Source organism: Equus przewalskii, chromosome 3 (genome assembly GCF_037783145.1).
Source record: "Equus przewalskii isolate Varuska chromosome 3, EquPr2, whole genome shotgun sequence".
Lineage (NCBI taxonomy): Eukaryota > Metazoa > Chordata > Mammalia > Perissodactyla > Equidae > Equus > Equus przewalskii.
In genome coordinates this window covers 119,051,278-119,077,546 of record NC_091833.1, presented here as the reverse complement: position 1 = coordinate 119,077,546, position 26,269 = coordinate 119,051,278, and the positions used below count along the sequence as shown (strand labels likewise).

Below are 26,269 nucleotides of genomic sequence, written 5' to 3'. Positions count from 1 at the left end.
GGTGGCCTGGGTTCAGTTCCCAGTGTGGACCTACACCACTCGTCAACCATGCTGTGGTGGTGGCTCACATACAAAATATGGGAAGATTGGCACAGATGTTAGCTCAGGGTGAATCTTCCTCAGCAAAGAAAAAGAAGTGGGTGGTATAAGGTAAAACAGCTTACTTCACTTTAAATAGGACATCCCAACATTTCCCAGACCGTCGGATCCCTAAAACCTCCCTAGAGGCTCCTGGATTTCCACAGGGTTTCTCTCCCACCTGCTGTGGGCTCGAGTCTCACTGAGACATCAGGGTCCCTCTCATCCACCCAGTCACCCAGTCCAATTAGCATAAAGTCATGAAGGAACTAGGATCCTCTGGGTCACGTTAAGACAGTGGGAGTGTTGGTGCCATCGAGGCCAACGGTGAAGGGTGCTGACATCCCCGTCATGTGAGGCACGCTGCTGCTGGTTTCTTCCCGCATGGGGATGGGAAAGAAGGTGTTTGCCTGGTGAGCTGTGGCAGGTGCCATGGGCCGATGCCTCCAGTAGATCCGCGTCCGTCCAGTCCTCAGCTGTGATGGGCGTCACTGAGGGTCACGTTGCGGTCCTCTGTCATTCAACACCCAGCTGGCACGTTATATAGAGTACACGGAGGCGGGCCCCTGCATCTGCATAGTTTCTGATGTTGGAACTAATCTCTGCAGTGTCCCAGAAATGTGTTATTTTTGTGTGGCAAGGAGGGACAGGCCCCTGGGATTCCATAATAGCCCTTCCTCCACAGGTCGGGGGACCAATGTGGGGATGCTGCCACTGGGTACATACGAGTGTCCCACTCTACATTCTGGGGTCAAAGCCCTTGGCTCATGGACTCAGGCCAGTGCTTGTCGACTGTCAGGTCCCTCCAGCCCCGTCCCCCCAGTGACGATGGTTTCTAGGTGATGAGTTGGCATCAGTTCAGAGCCATTATCCGAGAACCCCCAGGAGGTCGGGTCTCCTCTCCTCAGGGCAGTACCTGCAAATGGCCACAGGTGCCCCTTAGAGATTTGGGAATATTCGGAGACCGTGTTGTGGGTTCTTCTTCAGGGGACCTGGCCTCCCCCTCTGTCAAGGGCTCTGGCTCCATGAATGGGCTTCAGTCTGGGACCTGGGCACGAGGCCCCAAGCCTCCTACGACGGGCGGTGGCGGAGGACGGCCTGCCAGCCCTATGGTGTTTCCCCCGCACGTGCTTCAGGCAACACTTCTGAAGCTGCTTGCTTGTTTCATTTCTTGGGACCCTGCATGCGATCGGTCATCTCGTGTTTGCTGAGGACCCTTGAGGGTCCATTGTGCAAGAAATGTGAGTCACCTGGGTGTTGTTAAACTCAGGTCTGACTTGCTAGTCTGTCTGGGGTGGGCCTGAGGCTGCATTTCCGACAACAGGTGCTGCTCATCCACACACGGGCACAGCAGGCCCCATGGTGTGCGGGGACATGGCCGCAGGCTGGGTTGAGGCAAGCCCCCAGCCTCCTGACCACTAACTCCACTCCCAGGGGCTCAGGCCTGCCCAGCCCCATGCCCGTCCGTCGCTGCACCCACTGCACCTGCGTGTTCCGTGGTGGAGGTGGCTGCCATGCTGCTCCCTGGCTCCCACAGCACCATCAGGGAGGTCTGGGGTGCATCTTCCTTGGAGAGCCATCCATCATGGCTGTGCTGGGATCTCATCTTCTTTTGCTTCTGGCAACAGAGAAATGGCCAAGGCGCAGACGTGGCAGGCTTTAGCCGGGGGTGGGGTCCCCCAGTGAGGGGACCCGACGGTTTCCATCTCCTGCCTGTCTGTCCTGTGTCCTTCCCAGGTCTCAGGTGCCCCACCCTTCCTTGCTTGTTGCCATTCATCAGCAGACAAGGGCCTCGGGCTGCAGCCTGTAGAACCGGGCCCTGGGCACGGCCCTGTGGCCACGGAGCCCCTGACCCCCACGTGCCCTCGGCTCTCAGCTTCGCCACTTCCCATTCAAGGGAGGAGGAGGGACGCCCAGTCTTCAGAAGCACTGCTGTTGCCGTAGCAACCAGCCCCCTGTCTTCCACCTGCACTTGGCCAGCCTGGTAATTGGAGTAGCTGCGATGCCGGTTCCCACGCACAAGGTCAGCCCTGGGCCCCTCAGATCTGTGAGCCGCCCGATGCCAGAACCCTGTGTGGAGAGTGTGTTCTGGGGCCACTTCTGCTGCTGATGGCCCCACCGGCCAGGGCCCTGGCAGGGAGGACACGCGTCCCAGTGGCCAGAGCTTCAGGGCTGGGCCTGGTTGCAGGGGTGGGTCAGGGAAAGCCCCAGGGAGCCTTGTGCAGGGATTTGGGCCGCGGGGAGGCGGACAATACCCCTCCCAGGCGTGAAGGAGGAAGAGGGCCTGAGACCTCTGACCCCACCACAGACCCCGTCCAGGTTGTGCATAGAACAGACCCAAGCGGAAGCCAAGGCCAGGCAGAGGAGCTGGATGCCTCCACACACCTGGGCCTGACCCCAGCCCAGCACAGGGAGGGGTGGCAGTGGGACTGGGCTCGAGGGCTCAGTGGGGGGCAGAGGAGGAGGGAGAGGAGCCCGGCCTGTCTCAGGGCCACAGGGGAGTCGAGGGGCAGCAGAGAGGGAGGCCGTCCTGAGCCTGGGACCCTCACCTGCAGCCCAGAGTGGGCACGGGGTCAGCTTGGGCAGTGGGGGGTGTGGAGGGAGGGCAGCCCCTGGCCTGATGCAGCCTCGTGAGTGCCCCAGCCTAAGAGAGGCCCTGGGTGCAGCTGTCGGGGTGCGTATACCCCTGCTTAGATGTCACCACGGAGGACAACACCTGCTCTCCCTCTTGGGGTGCAGCCCAAGCACCAGACACCAGGTCAGAAATCCCCCTGGAGCCTCCCGGGCTGGGGCCCAGCTGGGTTGGCACAGGAGAGGGGCCGCCTGTAGGATGGTCTGAGTGGCCCTTCTCACCAGGACCGAGGTGGCTTCAGACAGCCCCGCAAGGTGGCCAGAGCCCCGTTGCCTGCCCTTGTGCCCAGCAGGGCCTGCCTGGGCCTCAGCGCCAGCTCGTAGAGCAGTGGGCCCCCAGGCAAGGTTGTGCATTGGAGCCATGCGGGAGGGGCCCGCGGGTGCCAGCATTGCCCCAGCTCCTGCCTCCAGCCCAGACCACTGCCCTCAGGAGAGCAGCCCTGGGCCGGTGGCAGTGGCAGCCGGGCTTCTCCATCAGGGAGGCTCGTCCACCCATCAGCCTTGGGCAGGATGGCCTGGCCTTGAGCAAGATCCACTCAAGGGTTCAGGGATGAGTGTCTGCAGGGGACCGGGGCCCCATCTCGGCAGGAGTGCTGGTCAGCGCCAGAGCTGGTAGGGCTCTTCTTGGCCTACTGTCCTGTCCAGCAGCCACGCCCACGAGCTCTGGCCACGTCCTGTGACAGCCAGCTGTGAAGCAGGACTGTGTCACCCACACCTGGTGAGCCCCTCGGAAGGAGACTGGCTCTTCTGAGCTCACCCCTCAGAGGGGCTGCCCACCCTAGTGTCTGTGACCGAGAGTCACCCGTAGCACCCCATGGGTCCCTTGAAGAGGAAGGAGTGAGTGGGTCCCGGTCCTTGCAGGCAGTGGGTCAAGAGCAGGTCCGGGAATGAGGCCAGCCTACGCTCTGATGAGGGAAAAGCTCCAGTGAGGTTCTCGAGTTGACAGAGCAGGAGAGGAGGTGAAGCAGAAGAGAGTGCGGTGTGCCTTAATCAGTCTACGGCGCTTTACACCCCACTCAGAGGTTTGCGAACTCACTCAGCAAACACTGATGGAGGGTCTGTGCGCCCGTCAGCCCAGTGGCCTTCCTGACCCCTCCACGGAGGCCTCTCCCTTGTCTTTCTAGCACATCGACCTGGTTTGCCTTTTTAAGAAAATAACACCTTTATGGAGGTACAATTGACACAATAAACGGCACTGTTTAAAACGTACGGTTTGGTACGTGTTGACGTGTTACATCCGTGAAAGCGTGACCACAGTCTGGAGAGTGAACATGCCCCCGGAATCCACCTGCCCCAGGGGGCCCGGAGCTGCTCGATCACTGCAGGATGTTGTGCAAATGGCCTGCTCGGTGCACTCTCCTTCACTGACTTCTTCCGTCAGCATGCTTGTTAGGAGAGTCACATGTGCTGTTCTGAGCGTCTGTAGTTCACCCTTTTATCGCCCCCTGGGCTCTGCTGCATGACACAGAACAGGTGTTTGCCCACTTGCTTGTCGGTGGGCATCTGGGTGGTGTCCAGTTCGGGGTTAGCACAGAGAAAGCTGCCATGAGCATGTGTACAAGTCTGCGTGTGGACGTGCGCCTTCCGTTCTGTTGGGTAAACACCAGGAGTGGGAGGACTGGGTCAGGTGTGTGCTCAGCTTCCACAGACCCTGCTGAGCTGTGGTGCAGGTGGCGGTGCCGTGGTACGCACCACCAGCAGTGTGTGGAAGTTCCAGTCGCCGCACACCCTCCAGCGATGCCTTTTAGATGTTGCTCTTGCATCTAGCTGTCTGCAAAGTGTGCTGCTATTATTGGTCCTAGTGGTTTTTTTCTTGTAGATTCTATAGAATTTTTTGCTTAGATCATTTACGAATCAAGAGTGTTTTACTTCTTTCTTTCCAATCTGAACTGTCTGGAACCTCCAGGACAGCGCTGGAGAGCGGGGCAAGAGTGAGCCCGTGGCTGCTTCTGGCCTCAGGAAAGCGTTAGTCTTCAACGACCACATGTGGTGTTCGCTGTAATGTTTCCGTTGGTGCCTGTATCAAGTTGGAGATGTCCTTCTCCATCCAGCCTAGTTTGCTGAGAGGTGTTTTTCTAAAAATCAGAATGGATGTTGGATTCTGTCCAGGGCTTTTTGTGTGACCATTAAGATAACAGTATGGTCAGTCTTTCCGTTAATATGGTAAGTTACATTGACGATTTCCAAGTGTTAACCCAACTTGCACCCCTGGGATAAACCCCACTTTACTGTCATGTGTAGACTTTTTTTATGTTGTTGAACGTGATTAACTGAAATTACAAACATTTTGCATCTGTGTCGACACATTGTTCCGCAGGCCTCGGTTGTCGTCATGTGGCGTTGGCGTCACAGGAGTGCAGGCTCGGGGCCGCATCCGCACCGCCCCTCCCTCCCTCCCATCCCCAGCGGAGCGCGTGCAGAACGGCTGTCACTTCCTCCTTACGTGTACTGTAGAATCCTCAGTGACGCCATCTGTCAGGAGGTTTTTAACTAAAAACTCAAGTTATTTGATAGATATATTCAGGTTATTGATTCCTTCCAGAGGGAGCTTTGCTAGTTTTTGTTTTTCAGTGAATTTGTCCATTCTGAGCTGTCAAATTTGTTGGCATAAAGTTATTCCTAACATTTCCTGTTACTCTTTTAACGTGTGTCGAATCTGCAGTGATGTCCTCTCTCTCATTTCTAACATCCATAATTTGTGTCTTCTCTCTTTTTCTCCAGATCCATCTGTAAGGGTTCTGTTGATCTTCTCAAAGAACCAGCTTTGGTTCCGTTAATTTTCTTTGCAGTTTTTCTGTTCTCTGTCTCGTTGACTTCAGGCATGACCTTTACTATTCCCCTTCTGCTCACTCTGGGTTTCACTCTTCTCATTTTTCCTCGTTTCTTTGGATGGAATTTGAGGTCACTGATTTGAGACCTGTCCCCTCTGACACAGGTGTTTTAGAGCTATACATTTCTCTCTAAGTACGGCTTTGACTGCATCCCACACTTTTTGATATATTGTCTTTCCATTTCCATTCGGTTCAAAATAATTTTTAATTTTCCTTCTGTTTTCTTCTTCAATACATGGGAAATTAAGAAGTGGATTATTTGGTTTGCTAATATTTGAGGAGTTTTCCAGTTATCTTTTTGTTAGTGATTTCTAATATAATTCCAATGTGATCAGATAACAGTCTTTGCATGACTTGAATTATTTTAAATATTTTGAGACTTGTGCCCCAGAAAATGTTGGACTGTTCTGTAAATATCAATCAGGCCAAGTTAGTTGGTAGTGTTGTCCAAGTCTTCTCTATTCCTCATGGTTTTCTGTCCACTTTTTGAATCAAACATTGGGGAAGGAGCATTGAAACCTCTGAGCATAACTGTGGATCTTCCAGTTTCTCCTGTTCAGGTTTTGCTTTATGGACTTTTATGATCTGTTGGTAGGTGCATGCACATCTAGGGTCATTAAGTGCTTCTGATCATTTTCAGTTTGTTACTATGAAATGACCCTCTTCATTCCTGGTGATCCTTTTGCTCTGAACTCTACTTTGCCTGATATTAATGCAGCCACTCGAGCTGGTTTCTGATTTGTGTCAGCACAATTTATCTTTCCCATCTTTTACTTTTAACCTGTTTATGTCTATATTTGAAGGCGGCATATAGTTGAATCTTGCTTTTATTCCCAATTTATAACTTCTGCCTTTTAACTGGGATGTTTAGATCATTTACATTTAGTGTGATTATTGATATGGTTGGGTTTAAATCTACTATCTTGCTCTTTGTCTCATCTGTTCTTTTCCCCCTCTTTTTCTGCTTTCTTTTGGGATATTATTTTTTTTAAATGTACTCCATTTGTCTCCTTTGTTGCCTTATTAGCTGTAATTCTTGGTTAGGTTATTTGCGTACTTGCTTTGGGATTCACACTATGCGTCTTTCACTTGTCAGTGTCTGTGTCAGGTGGTACCATCGCATCACACGTGTAGTAAGAGAACCTCCCGGCCTTTCTGTGCTTGGGTCGTACACTTTACTTTTTCATGTGATATAGACCTCACAATACATTGTTGTGATTGTTGCTTTAAACAGTTGATTCTCTTTTAAAGAGATTTAAATAAGAGAAGAATGTCCCTGAGAGTAGCTCAGGTAGTTACCATTTCTGGTGCTCTTCATTTCATGTTTCCATCTGGTACCATCGTCCTTCTGCTTGGAGGACGTCCTTTAGCATTCCTTGTGGTATAGATCTGCTGCGGACTAATTCTTCCTGCTGCCTATGTCTGAAAAAGTCCTTATTTCACTTTTGTTTTCAAACGACTTTTGCTAGAAAAGAATAGAGGATGACAGGTTTTCTTTTTTCATTGTTTCCAAGATACTGCTCCACTGTCTTTTTGTTTGCATTATTTCCATTCAACAAGACATCAACAAAACATTCTTTTCTTTGTGTCTGTATACAAAATGTATCTTTTTTACTCTGGATGCTTTTAAACTATTCTCTTTATAACTGGTTTTCAGCATTTTGAAAATGATGGATGTGTGTTGGTGTAGTTTTCTTCGTGTTTCTTGTGCTTAAGTTTTGCTGAGCTCTTGAGAACTGTGGTTTATGTTTTTCATTACATTTGGAAAAATTCTGGCCATTTTTCTTAAAATAGAGTTTTCTTTTCCACCTCTATCTCCTTTCTTTTAGGGACTCAAACTCCACTTGTATCTCACCACTTGAAGTCGCTCCACAGCTCGCTGATGCTTTATTCATTTTCTTCAGTCATTTTTCTCTCTGTGTTTGATTTGGATAGTTTCTACTGCTATGTCTTCAAATTCACTAATCTTTTCTTTTGCAGTGTTGTATTAATTCCATTTAATGTATTCTTTACCTCAGACATTGTAATTTTCATCTTAGGAATTCAATTTGAGAGCCGGCCCTGATGGCCTAGCGGTTAAAGTTGGGCACGCTCCACCTCGGCAGCCCAGGTTCAGTTCCTGGGTGCGGAACCACACCACCTGTCTGTCAGCAGCCATGCTGTGGTGGCTCACAGAGAAGAACCAGAGGAACTTACACCTATACACAACTATGTCCTGGGGCATGGGGTGGGGGGAGGAAAAAGAACGGAGGAAGATTGGCAACACGTGTTAGCTTAGGACAAAACTTACCCTGCAAAAAACAAAACACCAAAAGCCAAAAAAACTTATCCCTTGATCTAAAAAAAAACAAAGAAACTCAACTTGAGGCTTGAAAAAAATCTTCCCTGTCTCTACTTGACATATTCAGTCTTTCCTGTAGCATCTTGAGCATACGAAATACAGTCACAGTAAGTGTGTGTGATGTTCTCATCTACTAATTCTATCATCTTTGTCATTTCTGGGTTAGTTTTGATTGATTCTCCCCCTCAGTATGGGTTGTAATCTCCTTTTCATGCCTAATAAGTTTTGGTTGGATGTCAAATGCTATGTGTTCTACCCTGTTGGGTGCTGGAGAGTCTTGTATTCCTAGAAATATTCTTGCGTTTGTTTCTGGGATGCAGTTACATTACTAGGAGACTGTGTGGCCCTTTTGGGTCCGTTAAGCTCTGTTGAGCAGACCAGAACTACCGGTGGTCTGGGGTTGATTTTTCCTGCTGCTGAGGTGAGACCCTTCTTTCTGCTCTAACCAGTGCCCCCTGAACCACGAGGTTCTCGACTCTGGCTCTCAGACAGGGCACTGCTCCCCTCGTGTGGGCTCTCATCCTCCCTCCGGTGGCTCTCCCTCCAGCTGGGGCTGGTTTCTTCTCACGCTTGTATCAATTTGTACTCAGTTGAAGCCTTGATGATGAGCCTCTGTGGACCTCCCGGGTTCCATGTCTGCTCAGCTCTCTCCTCTCCAGGACTCTGCCTTGGCCTCCCGGGACTGCCCCTCTGTCCCCTCCACTGGAGGAGGCCTCTAGCTCTGGCTGGGTCCCCATTGTCTGCACCATGGCGTAGAGACTCTCTCCAGGCAGGGAGCATGGACGATCGTGGGGCTCCCCTCATCTGCTTCCCTTCTCTCAAGGACCACCGTCCCTTGTTGGGTGGTGTCCAGTGTCTCGGGTACTGTTTTCACGTATATTACTCTCTGCCTTTTTTTTTTTTCTTTTCGCTATTTCAGGTGAGAGCATGTAAATCTGGTCCCTGTTATGTCATCTGGAGCAGAAGCCTGTGTATCAGCCAGTTTCAATTCCCTGCCAAGCACTGTCCACCACCTGAGGCATTTCTTGTCAGTCCCTACACCTGCCACTAAGATGCCGTCTCTCTGAGGGCGGGGGCCATGTCCTGGCTGTGATGAGAAGACAGCCATTCTGAGTCGCTGCCTCGACGTTGAAGAGGATGACGACCTGCTCACACAGAGTCTGGACGTTCAGAGAAGGACCTGAGCTTAGCATGGCTGCCCCAAGGGCCCTGTGCTTTTCCTGGGCACCTTTTGAAATAACCTCTCAGAGCTGCGCCCTCAGAGTCAGTGACCTCGGCCCCAGCCGCTGTGTAAGCAGTCCGTGCTTGCTGCTCTGCTCTCTGCCTCCTGCTGGCCGGTCGCCTGGGACAGGGGCTCACCCTTCCACGGCTCATTGCACACCTCCCCACCCCGGTTCTGGGATCTGTGGATCATAAATCTGGTGACGCTGCTTCTTCTGTGTGCGTGTATTGAAAGTGCACCTTCAGTGAAAACGACCTGTGGGTTTCACTTCCCCAAAGTGGGAGCCCCTCTGCCTGCTGACCGCGTTGATGGCTGGGCCTCTCGTTCAGCAGGTCGTAATCTGCATACTCTTCATTCACCCTACCAGCTCCTGGTCCCCCCCACACTCGCTGAGCCCTACATCTCCAGCCCCTCGGCCAGTCCGGCCAGAGCGAGGGCTCAGCTGCTCCTGCGTGAATGGTGATCGTGTGAAGAGCAGATGAATACTTCCTGGGGCTCACCTGTGCTGGGCAGGTGGCGGACAGTAGCTCTTGCAATCCCCATGATAATTCTGTGGGATCGGGTTGCTGATGGGGGACTGAGACCTAGAGGTTAGCCAATTGGCCTAAGTGTCTGTTTAAAAGGGGCAGCATTTGAAGTGGTTCCGTGTTCCCAGCCGATTGTCACGAAGGGGCCGTGGGGGCCCGCTGGCTGGAGGACTTCCCGGAGGCGGCGGCCCTGGCTGGGCGGTCCGGCCGGCCAGGCGCCCGCCTTGGCAGGGCCGCGTCCTGCGCCAGAGGCGGGCCGGTCCCGAGCGGCCGGGAGGGCCGAGCCCTGGGCCGCCGCGCCGCGCCTCCGCCAGGGGGCAGCGCGTCCCCGCGCAGGGGGCGGCCGGCGGCGGGGCCCGGGCTGAGATCTCGGGCCGCGCCCCTCAAGCTCGCTCCTCCGCGCGGGCCCCGCCGCGACCTCCCCGCTGCCCGCTTCGCCCCGCACCCGCGCTGGGCCCGCTGCCTGTCTCCGACGCCCCGGGAGCCGCCGCTCGCACACCTGCCCGGGGCGCGCACGCCTGCGGGGGCGTCCCCTTGCCACCCACCCGCCACCCACCACCTGCCGGCCGGCCCGCGCTGCCCCGGCGCCAGCCCGGGGACCTCCCGCCACCGGCCCACTTGGGCCCGCAGCACCTGTCTGTCACCCCAGCACCAGCCCCGCGTCCTCAGGGGGGCCCCAAACCCTGACGGTGGCACCCCCTCACCCAGCTCTCCTCTGCCCAGGGGACATGGCCTGCAAGGCCTCTCCGGTTACGGTCTTCCCAGGAAGGCTTCCTGGAAGAGGGGGCTCCTGAGAGGCTGTTCTAGGCGGGTTCCAGAGGGAACAGCATGGGCAAAGGTCCAGAGGGTGCTGCACGGGGGAGGGAGCTGTAATTTGGCCAGAGTTGGGGGGAATGGACAGGACCCAGGCATCTAGAGCTTCAAGGGTCGTGAGGTTTGTGTAGAGGGCACTGGGGAGCCACAGCAGGATCAGGGTTGTGGTTTAACATGATGACTCTCATTTGAGAGGCGAGCCTAGCCCAGTTGCTCAGGCCAGGGTAAGCAGGGCGGGGGGCGGCGTCAGACAGCCCCTGATGGATGCAAGTGGGGGAGGTGTGGGACCCGTGTGTACAGGGTGCCAAGAAGGGAAAGGACTGGTAGGGCAGTGTGGAGAAAGGACCGCAGGAGAGCTGGCCTCTGCAGCCCGTAGCTTCAGTCCTGGACCTGCCCAGAGCGGCTGGGAAACCTTGGGTAAATTCCTGCCTTCTCTGTGCCTGCATTTCTTCATCTGCACCAGGTGACTTAAGACACCTACCTGGTTGTGAGGATTGAAGGAGGCGCTACGGTGTCGGTCTCTATTATTATTAATGTCCCTGTTTTCCACGATCAGAAGCGGGCGGGGGGTCGGAAGCCTCCAGGTGGGCGGTGGGAATGTGCCCGCCCTCGGCCAAGGGCGCCAGGTAAGCCGGGGCGCCAGAGCAGGGACCTCTGTGCCCCACATTACCCGAGACCAGCCCCTCCCAGAGCCGCTTGGGACAAAGCGGGATCTGGATCGGCCCTCTGCTCCCAACGGCTCGCCGGAGCGCGGCCCTCGAGGCCCGGAAGCGCCCCGCGGCCGTCCACCCCGTTCGCGCGTCCTGGTCCACCAGAAGACGGCCCCGCTGGGGTCGGGGTTGGTCGGAGGTCAGGCGGCCGTGGGCTCCACCAGGGCCAGCGCTGGGGGTGCCACGGGGTGCCCTGAGGCTGGGACCTCTGACGGGGGCGCGCATGGGTGTGGGCGCAGGTGTGGGGTGGGCGCCAGGCGCCCAGCGGTGCACCGGGCCCAGGGGTGGGGCCCGGGGGTGGGGGCGAGGCCGGGAGGGCGGGGGCGGGGCCGGGGCTGGGGCGAGGCCGCGCCTGGGGAGCCACCCGCCCGCGGGCCGCCCGCGCCTCGAGGGTTAAGGCCGGGAGCCCGGCGGGCGGGGCGGGCGCGCGCGGATTGGCGGAAAGTTCGGGCGCGGGGCGGGGCGCGGGGCGGGCCGGGCCGGGCTGGGGCGCGCCGATTGGCGGGAAGTTGTGTCGGGGCGGGGCGCGCGGCGGGCTCGGCGCTCGCTCCGGGAGAGTTGACAAAGCCCCGCAGGGAAGGACGCCTCGCGGCGCGGCGCCCCGGGCCCCTCGCCCCGCCGCCCCGGGCCCCCGGACCCGGACCCCGGCCCCTGGCTCCGGCCGCGCCGCCCCGCGCCCCCGGCGTCCGCCGCGGCCCCCGCCCCGGCCCCAGCCGCCCGCGCCCAGGTAGCGCCGCCCCGTCCCGAGGCCGGGCCCGGGGGCGCGGGGCGGCGGGGTGCGGCGCCCGGGGCGGCGATGACCGCGCAGCGCGCCCCGCGGGCCCGGCCCTGAGCCCCGCCGCCCGCCAGCCCCGCCGAGGTGAGCCCCACCGCGTGAGCCCGCGCCCCCCCGGGGAGCCGACTGGGAGGGCCGGGGTCCCAGGTCCCGGGCGTGGGCGGGGAGGGTCTGGGTCCCCGATCCCCCGCGCGGGGCCTTCGGGCACCGGCACGCGCCGCCGCTGCTCCTGCCCGGCCCGTGGTCCTCCCCGCGCCCCGCCCCCCCGCACCCCACGTGGGCCCCCCCCAGCGCAAATTTGTCCGCTAATGGCGCAGGCGATTATCTGTGGGGCCCCCGGTGTTGTGTGTCCCGCGGGCAGGGCCCGAGCTACAAGCGCCAGGAATCCAGACGGTGTTTGGAGAGGGGGGGCGGCGGGGGAGGCCGGTAATTAGTGTAAACCCTTTGTCTGCCTTTGATACCCACGGGTCTCCCCGCCGCCGCTTCCTCCGCCCCGAGCGCGCGCAGGGAGGGCGGGCCGGCCCCGCTGATCCCCGCGGCCCGGGACTGGGGTGCTGGCGGCCCCGGGGCCCTAGGCCGGACACTGGCGACCCCCACTCGCGTGCCGGTAACCAGCCCCCCAATACCCTCAGGTCCGGACAGGCCGAGATGACGCCGAGCCCCGCGTTGCTGCTGCTGCTGCCGCCGCTGCTGCTGGGGGCCCTCCCTCTGGCCGCCGCCGCCCGAGGTGAGTCCTGGCGCCCAGCCCGGCGCCCCGGCTCCGCCAGCGCCGCCCCTTCCCTCCCGGCCCTGAACCCTGAACCCTGACACACTGCCCGCCTGGGCGCGTGCCTGCGCCCCGCCCCTGCTGGCCCTGTGCTCACCAGGCTCCCTCACTCTCGGGGCTCACCGCTGCTCACCCACGGGGCACCCGCAGCTCACCCATGGGGGCCACCTCAGCCTCAGCTCACCCTTGGCTCCCCACAGTTACCCACGTGGTATCCCAGCACACCTACTGGGCACCCCGGCTCACCCCCAGGGTCCCTCCTCACCCATGGGGCACCCCAGCTCACCCTCTGGGTGCACCCTCACTGACAGGGTCTCCCCACCTCACCCACAGGGTCCCCCCTTACCCTCAAAGCACCATCAGCTCACCTGTGCGCCCCATGTTTGCTGGCAAGGTGGGCTCTCTCCTGGTCCGCCTCAGGACACACTCACATCCACACTCATACCTGCAGTTGAGGGCAGCTGGTCACCCCGTAGATTCTTGGGGAGTGAGCTCTTTGGCCACAGTGGACCCGGTTAGGCTCCTGGGAACCTGCAGAGACCACCCCCACGGTGGCCAAGGTGGGATGTGGGCACAATGGGAACATTCCTGGTGGCTGGGACCCGTGACCCAGCCCTGGGCCCTGGGCCTTCCCATCCCTAGGAAGGTGCAGGGTAGGGGCTGGAGAGCTGAGTCCCCAGCTCGTGGGGTCGCTGCACAGGGTGGGGGGTGGAGGCCTGTCTCAAGCCAAATCCTGAGGATCACCTACTTGAGGCGTCACACTGTCTCGGTGTGTGCCACACCAGGGCCTGGGTGCACTCTCATGCCTGACGTCCAAGCGGGCAGGCCCGGAGTGCCCCCCGAGGGACCCCTGCCCTGCCCCACGCCAGCAAGGGGCATCCTTGGGAGGGGTGATGGGTGATGCGTGTCCGAGGGCTCCTGCCCGCCATGTTCTGTGCTGACCTCCCCACAGCTAGGCGGGACCTGCGGTCAGGCCAGCCCTTTGCGTGTGTTGACCACTCAGGATCGTCCCTGCCCTGTCCACCAGTCCTCTGAGGCTTCGCACCCCTCCCCCGCCGCCCTGCGGGCGCACCAAGCCCAACCCAGCCATATATGGCCACGTTCGGGTGTTGGGTGGCGGGCGGCGGCCCAGGTGGGCCTCATGCCATGGTACCCCCCCACCCGCCTGGCCGGGGACTGGCCGGCTGGCTTGAGGGTGGGGGCTACCCAGGCGTGGCTGGGCTGGGCAGTGTCCTGGGCATTGCGGGCACTCAGGTCATGCCCAGCAAGGCCCCCCCGGCGGCCGGCGGCCTGGACTCTGGTTCCTCTTTCATCTGCTTGGACTCCCCCATCCCCGCACCTGCCTGTCCTCTGGCCACTTGGCCAGAGAGGCTCTGGAGGCCGCTGTCCTGGCCTGGTCATTGGCTGGAGCTCGAGGCCGAGTGTGGATGGTAGTGGGCAGTGGACAGCAGTGGGCGGCAGGGCCTGCCTCGGTGCCGAGGGCCCCAAAGGGGCCACACCCTGCTCTGTCCCCCTCGGCTGTGGCCTTGGGGCTGTGCCTGGCGTCCAGCCCTGGCCCCGGCTCTGCACGGCGAGGCCCTGGCGGCAGTGGGGAGTGCCTCTGCGGTTTTGGGGGTGGTCTTCCTGAGCTGTGCTGGCTTCTTCCCAGGCCTGGACATGGGGGTGAAGCCAGTGCTGGCGCTTGCCCCTCGCGGTGAGCAGGCCGAGCGTGGACCTTCCTGGGGCAGCAAACCAACGCCGAGAGAGTTGGGGTTGTTTTTTGAAAGCCGTTTTCCCCGTGGTGTCACAATTTCTGGAATCGGTACATCTCCAGACTCAGATCGTATTTTTAAAGTTCCCCTTTTCCCAAAGTTTCACAATCTTGGTGGGTTCGTCTTAAACTGTTTTTTTTCTTAAATTGAAAAAAAGATAGGATTTGGCTTTCTCCATTTCCATTTTATTTCTCACAGTGGGAACTGGAGAGGTTCAGAGCAAAATACCTTTTTCACAAATAGCTTTGGAAGAAGTTGTTTGAGGGTTTTCTGAGAAGTGCCACGTCTGGACTTTTCCAAGGATGGTGCAACGGGTCGGTCTCAGAGCAGCCTTGAGGTCATCCCCTGTCCTCTGGACCTGGCCAGCACGCCCTGGGTGGGCTGAGTGCCCACCCCAGGGGACTAGGTGCCGGTTGGCGGTGCCCTGCCCTGCGCGCTGGCATGGTCTCGGGTGGCCCACCGTCAGGCTGTGTTGGGAAGGGTCTGCTGGTGTGTGTGCCTCTGGCCAGGCTGCAGGGGGCTTCCCGCCACCTCCCCAGGCTCTTCCGGGCAGCAGCCGGCCAGTGCGCAGCTGGGGCCAGGGACCAACACGCGGGAGCTGGGCTCAGGCACTGTGAGGTGGGGATGCGGGCCAGCCGCCCCATTTACGTCTGGGGCCCCACTCCTGGAAGGGAAAATAAATCAACGTCCCTCTGGGGGGAGGAGGGAGCTGTGAACAAAGTCGCCTTTGGCTGGGCCTGGAAACTCCGACCGCAGGCTCCTCCATTGTGCGGGAATCAATGGGCCTCGCTCGCGCCCGCTGCCTCCCGCCCAGCGCCACGGCCCCTAACGAGGGAGATGTTGGTTTTTCCCCCACAGCGGCCTCCGCCTCCGGCTTGCCTGGGCCAGGCTCAGGCCCTGCTGACGGTGCTGGGGGAGGCAGGCTGTGGCCCCGCAGGCCGGAGCCCTCGCTGCTGGCCACCCACACATTGTGCGGCTGTTCATGTTGGCCTCTTTTGCCCTCACTTGTGCCTCACCCGGTGACTGCAGCCCTGGTGGGTCCAGGTGACAGCCTCAGTGGCAGGGTCAGCACATGGCGGGAAGGCATGCCCAGACCACTGTCCCCTGCCACCCCCCCCACCCGCCTTCCACTCTTCCTAGTGGTGGTCACTGGGCGCTCCTGGTCAAGCCCCAGGTGCCCAGCCTGGCTGCTCTCGGGGCCCGAGGAGAGCAGGGGTGCAGCCCAGGGTTCACAGTCCAGGAAGGCTGGCGAGAGGTGGGGTGGGGGTGTGGGACAATGGGAGTGCAGGAGAGGGGGTTGCGGGGAGAGGCCTAGGTATCTCAGGTGGGTCGGGGTGGACCTGGAAAGAGAGAAGAGGAAAGGCCACCAGGGGCGGGTGGGCGTGGGCAGAGGTAGGCGGTGCGCCTTGGCAGAGGTGGGCCTCCAGGGGCCAAGGATCCTTGGTGTGGCTGGACCCGGGGCTGTGAGTGGGGCTGGGCTGGGCTGAGCCGAGGGGCTGGTCCGCTGCAGGCCGCAGGGAAGAGGGCCTGGGGGTGTCCTGGGGGCTTTTCCTCCTGGGCGGCGCAGCTAATCTTCCTGCCTCCAGTAAGGAGTTGGGGGCCTCTGCTAATCTTCCTGCCTCCAGTAAGGAGTTGGGGACCTCTGCGCCCTGTGCCCCCACTGAGTGGCTGAGGGCAGGGCCTGGAGGCTGGCAGGCTGGGGGGCCCTGCACCCCTCACCCCACACAGACTGGCCTCCTTGGGAGAACCAGCACGCGTTGGGGACATCCAGGAGTGTCCCTGGAGTGCTGGAGGCGGCTGACGGGAGGGGGCTCCAGCCTCAGGGCTGCTGAAACAGGGCTTCCCATCTTGGCAGGAAACACAATGGCTTTTCTTCCTGCCGGGCGAGTTTATTTCGTGAGATTTACACAAGCTGTGTGCTGTCCAGTGACTGAAGACTGAATGATGGGACCTGGGACAGCAGGTGGGAGGAGAGAGCCATGCCTGCCCTGGTCTCAGACCTGCTGGGCAATGACCCCTTCGGGATCCCAGGATGCTGAGCCCCCGAGAGCCGGGACCTGTGGAGAAGGCATGCACGTGTCTTGTCCAGGGCCACTGACCAGTGGCTTCAGGGCTGCCTTTTGTGCTCCTCCAGCAGCCTACTCGGCTCCCGGAGGGGACTCTGGAGCTCACCCTGGAGCCGGGCTCGAAAAGCTATGTGCCCCTTGAGGGCTGGGCAGCCCGCCCTGAGGCCTCCAGGGGCCTGGGGACACCCAGCCTGGGCTGCTGGCTTGCACAGGCCTCACACTGTCAGGCCTGTCCTCCAGAAGCCTGTGGTGGGCTGTGGGCCGTGGAGCAGGTGTGGGTGGGAGTGAGGGGCCATCTGGGGCCTGGGGGTGTCTGGTGTGCCTGGGTGTGTTGGGCTGTCCAGTGCAGGAGCCCTCACTGCAGTCAGCATGGATTTTGCCCCAATGCCCAACCTCTGGCCCAGGGGTTCCAGGCTCAAGAAGTGTTCTTGTCATATTTCCAAGGTGATGAGTGTACCCAGGTCGGGGCCCACAGGGCACGGGGCCCCTTGGGCGGTCTGGCCCCACGGCATGAGAGGGAGGCCCCAGTGGACAAGGGCCTTCTTGGTTCCTTGACAGCTGGGGTGGGGCTGGGGTGGGGCTGGGCCCCTCTGGGGAGGCCAGGATGGGGGACCTGTGTTCTAGGCAAGTGGTGTTTGTGAAGTGGGGGATGGGGGGGCGGGTGTGGGGGAGGGGTTGGCTTGGAGTCCAGTGGACGTAGCGAGATCTGGAGACGGGACACGGTTGCCCAGGTGCCCTGCGGAGCCTCCCGGGAGGTACCATGGTGGTGGGTCTGGGTGCCTCCAGTCGCTGGGTGCCTCAGTCGCTGTCAGCCATTGGGGTTTATGTGGGGCCGTCCATGGGGCAGTGGCACCATCAGGGTGACGCTCTGCCCTCTGCGTGTGCCCTAGAGGTGCAAGGAGGAGGAGCCGTGAGCCGGGGGTCTGCTGAAGGTACACCCGAGGGCTTCCAGGGAGAACAGGCCTGGAGGGCCCCGGTGCCCACCAATCCTCCTGGTGCCGCTGCTGGGCAGTGGGATGGACTGGACGCTTCAGCCAGCTGGCTGGCTTGGTGGGTCAGGCTGTCCCTTGGCCGCGCCCAGAACAGCCTGGTTTCTAGGGCAACCACCTGCCCTGTGGGCCCTACCAGTTCCACCGCAGATCCTGTGGGTCCTGCCCCTGGGGGCCGCCCTGGGCCCGTGGGTGACCAGGAGCCTGTGTGTGCTTGTGCATACGTGTGCGTGTACAGCTGTATGTGTGTGCCTGAGCGGCTTGGCCCCATCCCTCGTGGTAGCCCTGTGGTGGTCACACCTATTCTCCTTCCTGGGGGCGTCTGTGCCCTTCCCCCCAGGCCTCACCTCTTAGGGAGGGGGCTGGCCCCAGGGCCGCTGTCTGGCCTTCGCGATACGCCCCCTGCACAGGATTTCTCTCACTGTGAGGAAATACCATGGGTCCCCCTGCCGCAGAGTGCCCACCTGCCCTACCTGGTGCAGGTGTCCACACAGGCCAGGCTGGACCTGCCTCCTCTCCCTGCCATCTGGCCACCACACTGTCCTTTCAGTGCCCCCACCAGGCCACTTAGTTTCTCTAGGAGGGGATGGGGCTCAGCAGGTTGGTGGCTCCTGGCCAGCTGCCCTCCCCTCACAGCCGGTTTCAGTGTGGTTAGCCCCACACCCACCCACCCCCCAGCCAGAGAATTCATTCCAGGCTAGAAATTTCTGGGGCTTTGCAGGGCTTGTTGGGGACAGAGCTGGCCCTGGTGAGCTGGCCAGGTGGTTCCTGCACACCCTCGCTCCCACTCGTGTCTGTGGCTGTAGGGGCCTGGTGTCACCAGCCAGGGAGGCTCATGTGGGGTGAGGCCTGAGACCTCTAGGTGCCTCTGTGGCCTCTGGACCATGGGGCCCGGAGAAGGCGCAGTGCTTGGTCCAGCCCCTTGTGAAAGGAGTTTGAGGTTGGCAGGTCAGGGCCCACTGAGCCCCCGGGCAGGGGGGAGAGGGGGAAGCTGATGCGAGATGCCCCCATGGCCAAGCGCCTGCTGACTGTGAGCAGAGCAGGGTCTGGGATGGTGTAGATGGTACGGCCAGACCAGGCCACGTACAAGGGGAGTTGGAGCGCCCGGAGCAGGGAGGGGGTGTCGTGAAGGAGCACCTGGTGGGACAGCCCGGTGCAGAGGCCGTGGGGTCAGCCAGGGTGGGGTGCGGGGCTTTGGAGCGGTCCCCAAGGGCCTGTGAAGACTGCACAGGGTGGGCGCCTGTCCCTGTCGCTCCCTCCTGGGTCACCCTCCATCCATCCCAGTGCCCCTGGCTGCCTTGGCCCTCCCGGGGCCCACTGGGTGGGAGGGGCGTCCCCCTCTTGTTTCGCTGCAGCTGGGAAATGGTGCTGTCTTCGGGGCAGGGCGAGGGCACTCAGAGGTAGGTTGTGTCCCAGAGTAGGGGTCTGCATCCACTGTCGGGGTGTGTGTGTGTGTGCACCCAGGGGCCTGTCTGGGGACAGAGTATGTGTTTGGGGGACAACGTGTGGGTCTGGAGGACAGTGTCTGGGGACAGCGAGTGTGTCCAGGGGACAATGTCTGGGGACAGCAAGTGGGTCCGGGGGACAGTGTCTTGGGACAATGAGTGGTTCCAGGGGACAGTGTCTGGGGACAACAGGTGGGTCTGGGGGACAGTGTCTGGGGACAGTGAGTGGGTCCTGAGGACAGTGTCTCGGGGCAGCAGGTGGGTCCGGGGGACAGTGTCTTGGAACAGCGAGTGGGTCGGGGGACAGTGTCTAGGGACAGCCAGTGGGTCCAGGGGACAGTGTCTGGGGACAGCAAGTGGGTCCAGGGGACAGTGTCTGGGGACAGTGAGTGGGTCTGGGGGACAGTGTCTGGGGGGCACCGTGACAGGGTCTATATGTGACACCTGAGCTCCGGGTGGCAGTTGGGAAGCCTGGCCATGTAGGCTGGCCGTGTGGGGCCATCCCGGTTGCTGCACCTAGCCTCTCCCGGCACCCCTATTCCTGGCCATGTTCTCACAGCTGGGAGAGGAGTGGAGGACGGGGAGGGGCTCTGTGCATTCTGTCCATGCCCCAAACTTTTCAGGCCTGTGGCTTAGGGTGTGCGTAGGGCCAGGGGGCTTCCTAGAGGAGGTGCTCCTGGGGAGGGGCTGAGGCTGGCTGGAGGGACCCTGGAGGAGGCCAAACCGCCACTGTCGGGCCCCTCCAGGCCCTACCCTGGAGCTGTCAGGCTCTCCTCCCAGGCCAGGTGGGGACCGTCTGCCCCTCTGCGTCCTCCAGGTATCCAAGGGCCTCAGCCTTGCCTCAGTTTCCCCACGGCTGAGTGGGCTGGACCCCTGTCCAGGTGGAACAATGGGGCTTGTGTTTCCCAGGCTAAATATAGAACTGTGGCAGTCGCGCTGGCGGCCAGAATTCCCAGGAATCTGGGGGGGCTGGGCCTCCTGCCCGTGAGCCTGTGGGGGTCTCTGCAGGGGCCAGGGCCCGGGAGCTGGCCTGGCGTCGGGTCCCGCGGAACCCAGGTGGGGGCAGACGGAGCTGGCTGCGGGAGCAGGGGCTGTTTGCTTTAGGATAAGGCTGGCTCCAGCCGGGCCGCCTGTTCTCCCGCGGTGCTCGCAAGCTGGCCCTCGGGGCCACGCTTCCGGCCCGTCTGGCGGTCACTTGGCCGTGTGGCTCCTCTCTGCAGCGACCAGGGGGCGTCCCTGCCGCCCCATAGAGGCCCCCACTCCTTCAGCTTCCTGCCTGGGGGCAGGGTGGGGCTGGCAGTGGCCCCTGCAGTTCAAGCCATACTTTCTCTGCCACTGAGGCAGGCTCCCTCAGGGGTGGGGGTGTTCAAGCAGCCCCCAATCGTGCCCCCAGGAGGGGCTGGGATGGGCAAAGCCCCAGCAGAGAGGGACGGTGCCCCTCGGGCAGGCACTGTCTTCCCCCCTGCACTGTCTGGGCAGTTGCATGTGTCCATGTGTACAGGCGTGTGGCCGTGTCTGTCTTCTTGTTGGGGGGAGGGCTTGTGCCCAGGGGTCAGCCCGGGAGGCCCAGGGCACTGGACAGGCTGGGGGCACCCTCTTTGTCCTGCAGCCTGGGAGGCCCTGTGAATGGTGGAATTTCAGGCAGTGACAGGTGGCGACAGGGTCTGCCTGGGAATGAGCTGGGACCCTGGATGTGCTGAGGGGCCTCAGGAGGCCCGTTTGTCTGTGGGCGGGTGCCTGGGGGGCCCTGCAGACAGTTGAGTAATTGGGGAGAGGTGGGTCTCAGCCCCTTCCCACCTCTGCTCTTCTTGTGCCTTTCAGGGGTGCCGGGGGCTGGCGAGGAGGGGGCTGGCTGGGGGCACAGGGACGACTGGGGCCTGTGGAGCAGTCTAGGAGCAGCACGGTGGGGGTGGGCTTAGAGGCAGGATGTGGGTGCAGAAGAGAGGTCCCCGAGAGGCTGGGGACTGGCTGCATCTTGGCAGGTGGGCTTGGTGGAGTGGAGTGTGTAGGCACGCGTGGGTGGGAGCAGGTGGGGGGTGGGAGGAGACCCCCAGACCCCACCCTTTTTGTTTGTGGTCATAGCGGGAAAATGTCCATGGTGCTGTGTCCCTGACACCCCAGTCCCCCCAGCAGGGCTGGGATGCTGCTGCTGGAATCAGCCTCAGGACTGGGGACCCCCCTGTCTGGGCTGTCATCTGCCTGCATCCAAATGGGGACGGCCCCCCACCCTTCCCTCAGTGCCCCAGACGGTGGCAGTAGGGGCTCAATGCTCTGTGAGGGTTCCTGGGAGATGGGAGATGATGAATGAAAAGCTGCTGCTGGAGTCTGGAGACCCCACAGAAGCATGGTGGGCCCTGGTTGCAAAGGCCGGCAACGTACCCAGCTGGTAATCGCGTGTTGAAGAAATACCAGCTGGTTATTAAAAACACGTGCCGCCTTCAGTCCCCGTAGCGATAGCATCTCGGAGCAGCCGCTGCCTCCTGGCACCTCCTTGTGGCCAGGACGCAGCATGCTGGACCCTAGCCTGGAGTGGCTGCAGGGTAGGGTGGATGCCCCTGGCCACTGGCTGGCAGGCAGGGTCCTGGGAGCTGGTCCCAGCCAGGCCTCTGGGAAGGGTGGCTGAGTGCCCATGGCTGCCTCTCCTGATCCAGGGGTACAGTGGATGGGGTGACCATGTAAGAGCCCAGCACCCTGGGTCACCCTGTGGATGCTGCAGATGGGCCCAGGCTCTGAGCTGCAGGCACCAGGCAGGGGCCTGAGAGTCGGCCGGAAGGTGGCCCCACTCCCATCTGATACTTGCAGTGTCCTCTAGGGTTGTGTCCCCCTAGGACTAAGCCACCTGGTGCCACATGGCTGGCGGCAGGGAGGCCCTTGGCCAGGCAGGCTGACCTGGGAAGATGTGGCCCACACAGACACATAGGCGCAGACATGGGATACTCGTGTGTGTGTGCAGGGATTCACTCATGGCATGTGTGCACACGCGGACACATGGGCTTGCCTGCAGGGAGCCAGTGAGAGGCCGCCCGAACTCCAGCTGACCTGCATTCTGGTTCCTGTGCATTGGCGCATAGTGGGTGCTCAGGGGGTGTGGGCCAGAGCCGGCGCACAGTGAGTGCTCAGGGCATATGTGCCGGAGCCTGGCACACAGTTGGTACTTGGGGGGTGGGCTGGAGCCTGGCGCACAGTGGGTACTCAGGGGGTGTGGGCCAGAGCCTGGCACACCGTAGGTGCTCAGTGGATCTGGGCCTGCCACACAGTGGGCCGTGGGTAAACGCCAGCTCCTGTGATCTGGGAGGAGGGCCCTGTGCTGCAGGCCTCTGCTGCCTTTGCTGGGCAAGCGTGTCTGGGCGGAGTCCTGGGTGGGGACCCAATAGCGACAGCCCCCTCCCCTGGGCTCCCAGCCCCCATGCCTGCCTCCACTCCTGACGTCAGCCAGTCCCTTCCTCCCTGACCGAGCCCTCTGACCTGCCCTCAGGCCCCCCGAGGATGGCGGACAAGGTGGTCCCACGGCAGGTGGCCCGGCTGGGCCGCACCGTGCGCCTGCAGTGCCCTGTGGAGGGGGACCCGCCGCCACTGACCATGTGGACCAAGGACGGCCGCACGATCCACGGTGGCTGGAGTCGCTTCCGCGTGCTGCCCCAGGGGCTGAAGGTGAAGGAGGTGGAGCGGGAGGACGCCGGCGCCTACGTGTGTAAGGCCACCAATGGCTTTGGCAGCCTCAGTGTCAACTACACCCTCATTGTGATGGGTGAGTGATGTCCATGCCAGGGTGGGGGGTGGGACAGGCTGGGCCTTGCCATGTGTGTCCCGAGGCAGCACAGCCCTGGGGTAGGGGGGCAGTCTAACCCACCCACCCACCCGACCTCTGTCCCCCCCTCAGCCTGGCCTTCCTCCTCGGCCCCACACCTTGGGGGCCCTTCCTCCCAGGCCCCTCCTTGCCAAAGGTTCTGCTAAGCCAGGGGCCGGGGCTGGCTGGGGGGCAGCAGGAGGGGTAAGGGGGGCCCCAGGGTGGTGGTCCCACAGAAGGGTGGGCAGGGCCAGCTGGTGGCCTTGGTGTCGGCCATAACTTTGAGGCTCAGGTTTCCAAGTTCAGAGAGGCCGCCGGGAAGCTCAGGGCCTTCTGTTCTCTTCTGCCTCTGGGGCCCAGGCTCGGGGACTGGGTGGTGTCCCCAGTGACACGCCCTCAGCTTGCTGGTACCAGGCGCTGGCGCCCGGCCCTGCCCCACAGGCTGCTGGGTGTGGGTCCCTCAGGGAGGAGTCTCCCAGGTCCGCTGGGGTGGGGATCCTGGGTGTGGGTCCCTCAGGGCGGGGCGGCAGGCTCCTTGGCAGCCACGCTGGCCCATCTCACACAGGGGGAGCCTGACCCATGCCCCCTCGACTCGGTCCCAGGGTGGGGGCCTGAGACGCCTGGCCGTGATCCTGGGCTTGGGGGAGGCAGCGGCTGTCACGAGGAGGGGGCATTCCTCAGCATGCCCCACCCCCCGGCTCGGGCCCCTCGGGCCTTCTCCGGGCTGTGGAATGGGAATACTGTGGGTGTCCCCCCCACCGTCCTTTCAAAGGGGAGGATGACCAGGCGGTATGTGAGCCATGTCAGTTCACCATCCCTCGGCCCCTTGATGTGGGCTAGGGTTACTGCAGCTGCCGGCTGGGCCCAGCCCCTCCTCCCCGGCCCTGCAGACCCCCCGGAGCCGGGGTGGGGGGGCTGGCTCTCTGGGCCCACCCGCGCCTGTCGGGGTCACCTGCACCCAGGGAGGAGACCGGCCGGCCGGGTGCTCCTGCCCAGCTGTCTCTGGGATTCTGCGATGTGGGTGTGCGCCCATGGCCTCCCACTTGCTTGTTTCTAGAGCTTTCCCAGCCGGTCCCATGGAACCAGCCCAGGGTTTGGGTGGGGGGCTGGGGGCTGGGCTGGGGTCTGGTGGGGGCTGCTGGGACTCCTCTCACATGACACGCCCTCCCCTCTGCAGATGACACCAGCCCAGGGAGGGAGAGTCCGGGGCGTGACGGCTCCTCCGGGGGCCAGGAGGACCCCGCCAGCAAGCAGTGGGGTGAGCACGTGGCTGTCACCGTCCTCCTGGGTGCAGGTGGGGCCGGCCTCCTGGCGCCCGCTGACCTCTGTGCACCCCACAGCGCGGCCCCGCTTCACGCAGCCCTCCAAGATGCGGCGCCGGGTGATCGCCCGGCCCGTGGGCAGCTCCGTGCGGCTCAAGTGCGTGGCCAGTGGGCACCCACGACCCGACATCATGTGGATGAAGGATGACCAGGCCCTGACGCGCCCAGAGGCCGGTGAGCACAGGAAGAAGAAGTGGACGCTGAGCCTGAAGAACCTGCGCCCTGAGGACAGCGGCAAGTACACGTGCCGCGTGTCGAACCGCGCGGGCGCCATCAACGCCACCTACAAGGTGGACGTGATCCGTGAGTGCCGGGCTGGGGGGTAGGGGGGTAGAGGGTGCCCGGGGGCCACGCCCACATGCTGTGTCCCTGCACAGAGCGGACGCGCTCCAAGCCTGTGCTCACGGGCACGCACCCCGTGAACACGACAGTGGACTTCGGGGGCACGACGTCCTTCCAGTGCAAAGTGCGCAGTGACGTGAAGCCGGTGATCCAGTGGCTGAAGCGTGTGGAGTACGGCGCCGAGGGCCGCTACAACTCCACCATCGACGTGGGTGGCCAGAAGTTCGTTGTGCTGCCCACCGGCGATGTGTGGTCGCGGCCCGATGGCTCCTACCTCAACAAGCTGCTCATCACCCGTGCCCGCCAGGATGACGCGGGCATGTACATCTGTCTGGGCGCGAACACCATGGGCTACAGTTTCCGCAGCGCCTTCCTCACCGTCCTGCCAGGTGGGTGGGCCTGCCCCGCCCCCTCCTACTGCCCGCCCCCACCCCTGGGCCACGAGGGACAAGATTGCCCTGGCAGGGCACCGCCCAGGGCCCATCCGTGTTGCAGGCCAGCCTTGTGCAGACACTTCTGGGCCCCATGGCAACATTTTCCTCCTCACCCCCTTCCTCGGTCTCTCCTGCAGACCCAAAGCCGCCAGGGCCACCGGTAGCCCCCTCGTCCTCGTCCACCAGCCTGCCGTGGCCAGTGGTCATTGGCATCCCAGCCGGCGCTGTCTTCATCCTGGGCACCGTGCTCCTGTGGCTCTGCCAGGCTAAGAAGAAGCCGTGCGCACCCACACCGGCCCCTCCCGTGCCCGCACATCGCCCGCCCGCCCCTGCCCGAGACCGCAGTGGGGATAAGGACCTGTGTGCAGCGGCTGCCCTGGGCACCAGCCCTGGCGTGGGGCTGTGTGAGGAGCTTGGGCCCCTGGTGGCCCCCCAGCACCTGCTGGGCCCGGGCTCGGCTGCTGGCCCCAAGCTTTACCCCAAACTCTACACAGATGTGCACACACACACGCACACGCACTCACACACGCACTCACACGTGGAGGGCAAGATCCACCAGCACCAGCACATCCACTACCAGTGCTAGATGGTGCTGCCTGTCGGGGTGCCGGCCCACCGGAGCTCAGGGCCGCAGGGTGGACACGCGGAGGCCAAAGAGGGCAGGCGGGTGGGGCAGAGGGGCACGGAGGGAGATGGACAAAGGCGAGAGGCAAGGCCGGCACCCTGGGCGCCCTGTGTGAGGCACACACACACAGACACACAGACACACAGACACACACGCTCAGGCCAAGCACCTCTGGGAGGGTCTGTGTTTGTAACTTTGCAGTGCGCATGTAGCGATGGTGGGCTGGTAGATGAAGGAGCACCACGGCCCCGTGAGGAGGGTCTCGTGGGGGCCACGTCACCCCCCGGCCTGGCAGATCGGAGAGGCACCCTGGCTTTGCAAACCAAAAACCCCAACCCCTGCGCCATGCCTGCCTGTGTCCCCGTCCAGACCTCGGCAGGCGGGTGGCTATTTTTGCCACCACCTGTCCTGGGTGCCCAGGAGTCCACCAGAACCCTGGGCTGGGGGGGTTGGACGTAGCAGTCCCAGGCCCTGTCCTGAGAGGCCGGAGCCCGCCGAAGGGTGACTTCCAACCCCCTCACCCCCGGCCTCCCACTGCCAGAGAGAAGGGGCCCTTGATATTTATATTTAAGAAATTAAGATAATAATATTAATAATGATGAAAGGAGGGCCGGGCTGCAGAGACCTGGCTTCTCCTGGGGCCCAGGACCTACCTGGCCTTGTGGCCATGCTGGATGTCCACCTCGGGCTGGGCGCCTGTCACTCCACTGCCTGTGGTGGGCCCAGACCTCTGTAATTTTATAGAGTTTGAGCTGAAGCTTCGTATATTTAATTTATTTTGTTAAACAAGAAAATGTGCATCCTTTTCCCCTAA

General features: G+C 61.6%; 1 protein-coding gene and 2 long non-coding RNA genes across 4 annotated transcripts in view; 2 read left to right on the top strand and 1 right to left on the bottom strand.

Moving 5' to 3' along the window:
- LOC139082616 (uncharacterized) overlaps positions 1-13,630 on the bottom strand; it is an 18,988-nt gene extending 5,358 nt beyond the window's left edge. The window contains exons 1-2 of the long non-coding RNA XR_011538829.1: positions 13,443-13,630; positions 13,063-13,139 (exon numbers count right to left, since the gene is read on the bottom strand). This is a non-coding gene — a long non-coding RNA (uncharacterized lncRNA). The remainder of the gene's footprint in view (positions 1-13,062; positions 13,140-13,442) is intronic.
- Positions 361-3,918, top strand: LOC139082615 (uncharacterized). The gene is made up of 2 exons (XR_011538828.1): positions 361-3,427; positions 3,571-3,918. It is a non-coding gene; the product is annotated as an uncharacterized lncRNA (long non-coding RNA).
- FGFRL1 (fibroblast growth factor receptor like 1) lies at positions 11,877-26,269 on the top strand. 2 transcript variants are annotated; one of them, XM_070615267.1, is made up of 7 exons: positions 11,877-12,012; positions 12,561-12,655; positions 22,421-22,693; positions 23,910-23,990; positions 24,073-24,357; positions 24,432-24,785; positions 24,968-26,269. In XM_070615267.1, exons 2-7 carry the CDS (start codon positions 12,577-12,579, stop codon positions 25,414-25,416), a joined length of 1,521 nt encoding a protein of 506 aa, XP_070471368.1. In that variant the 5' UTR covers positions 11,877-12,012; positions 12,561-12,576; the 3' UTR covers positions 25,417-26,269. The 2 variants fall into 2 exon arrangements, with proteins under 2 accessions (XP_070471368.1, XP_070471369.1); XM_070615268.1 differs by lacking the exon at positions 11,877-12,012 and adding an exon at positions 12,234-12,354.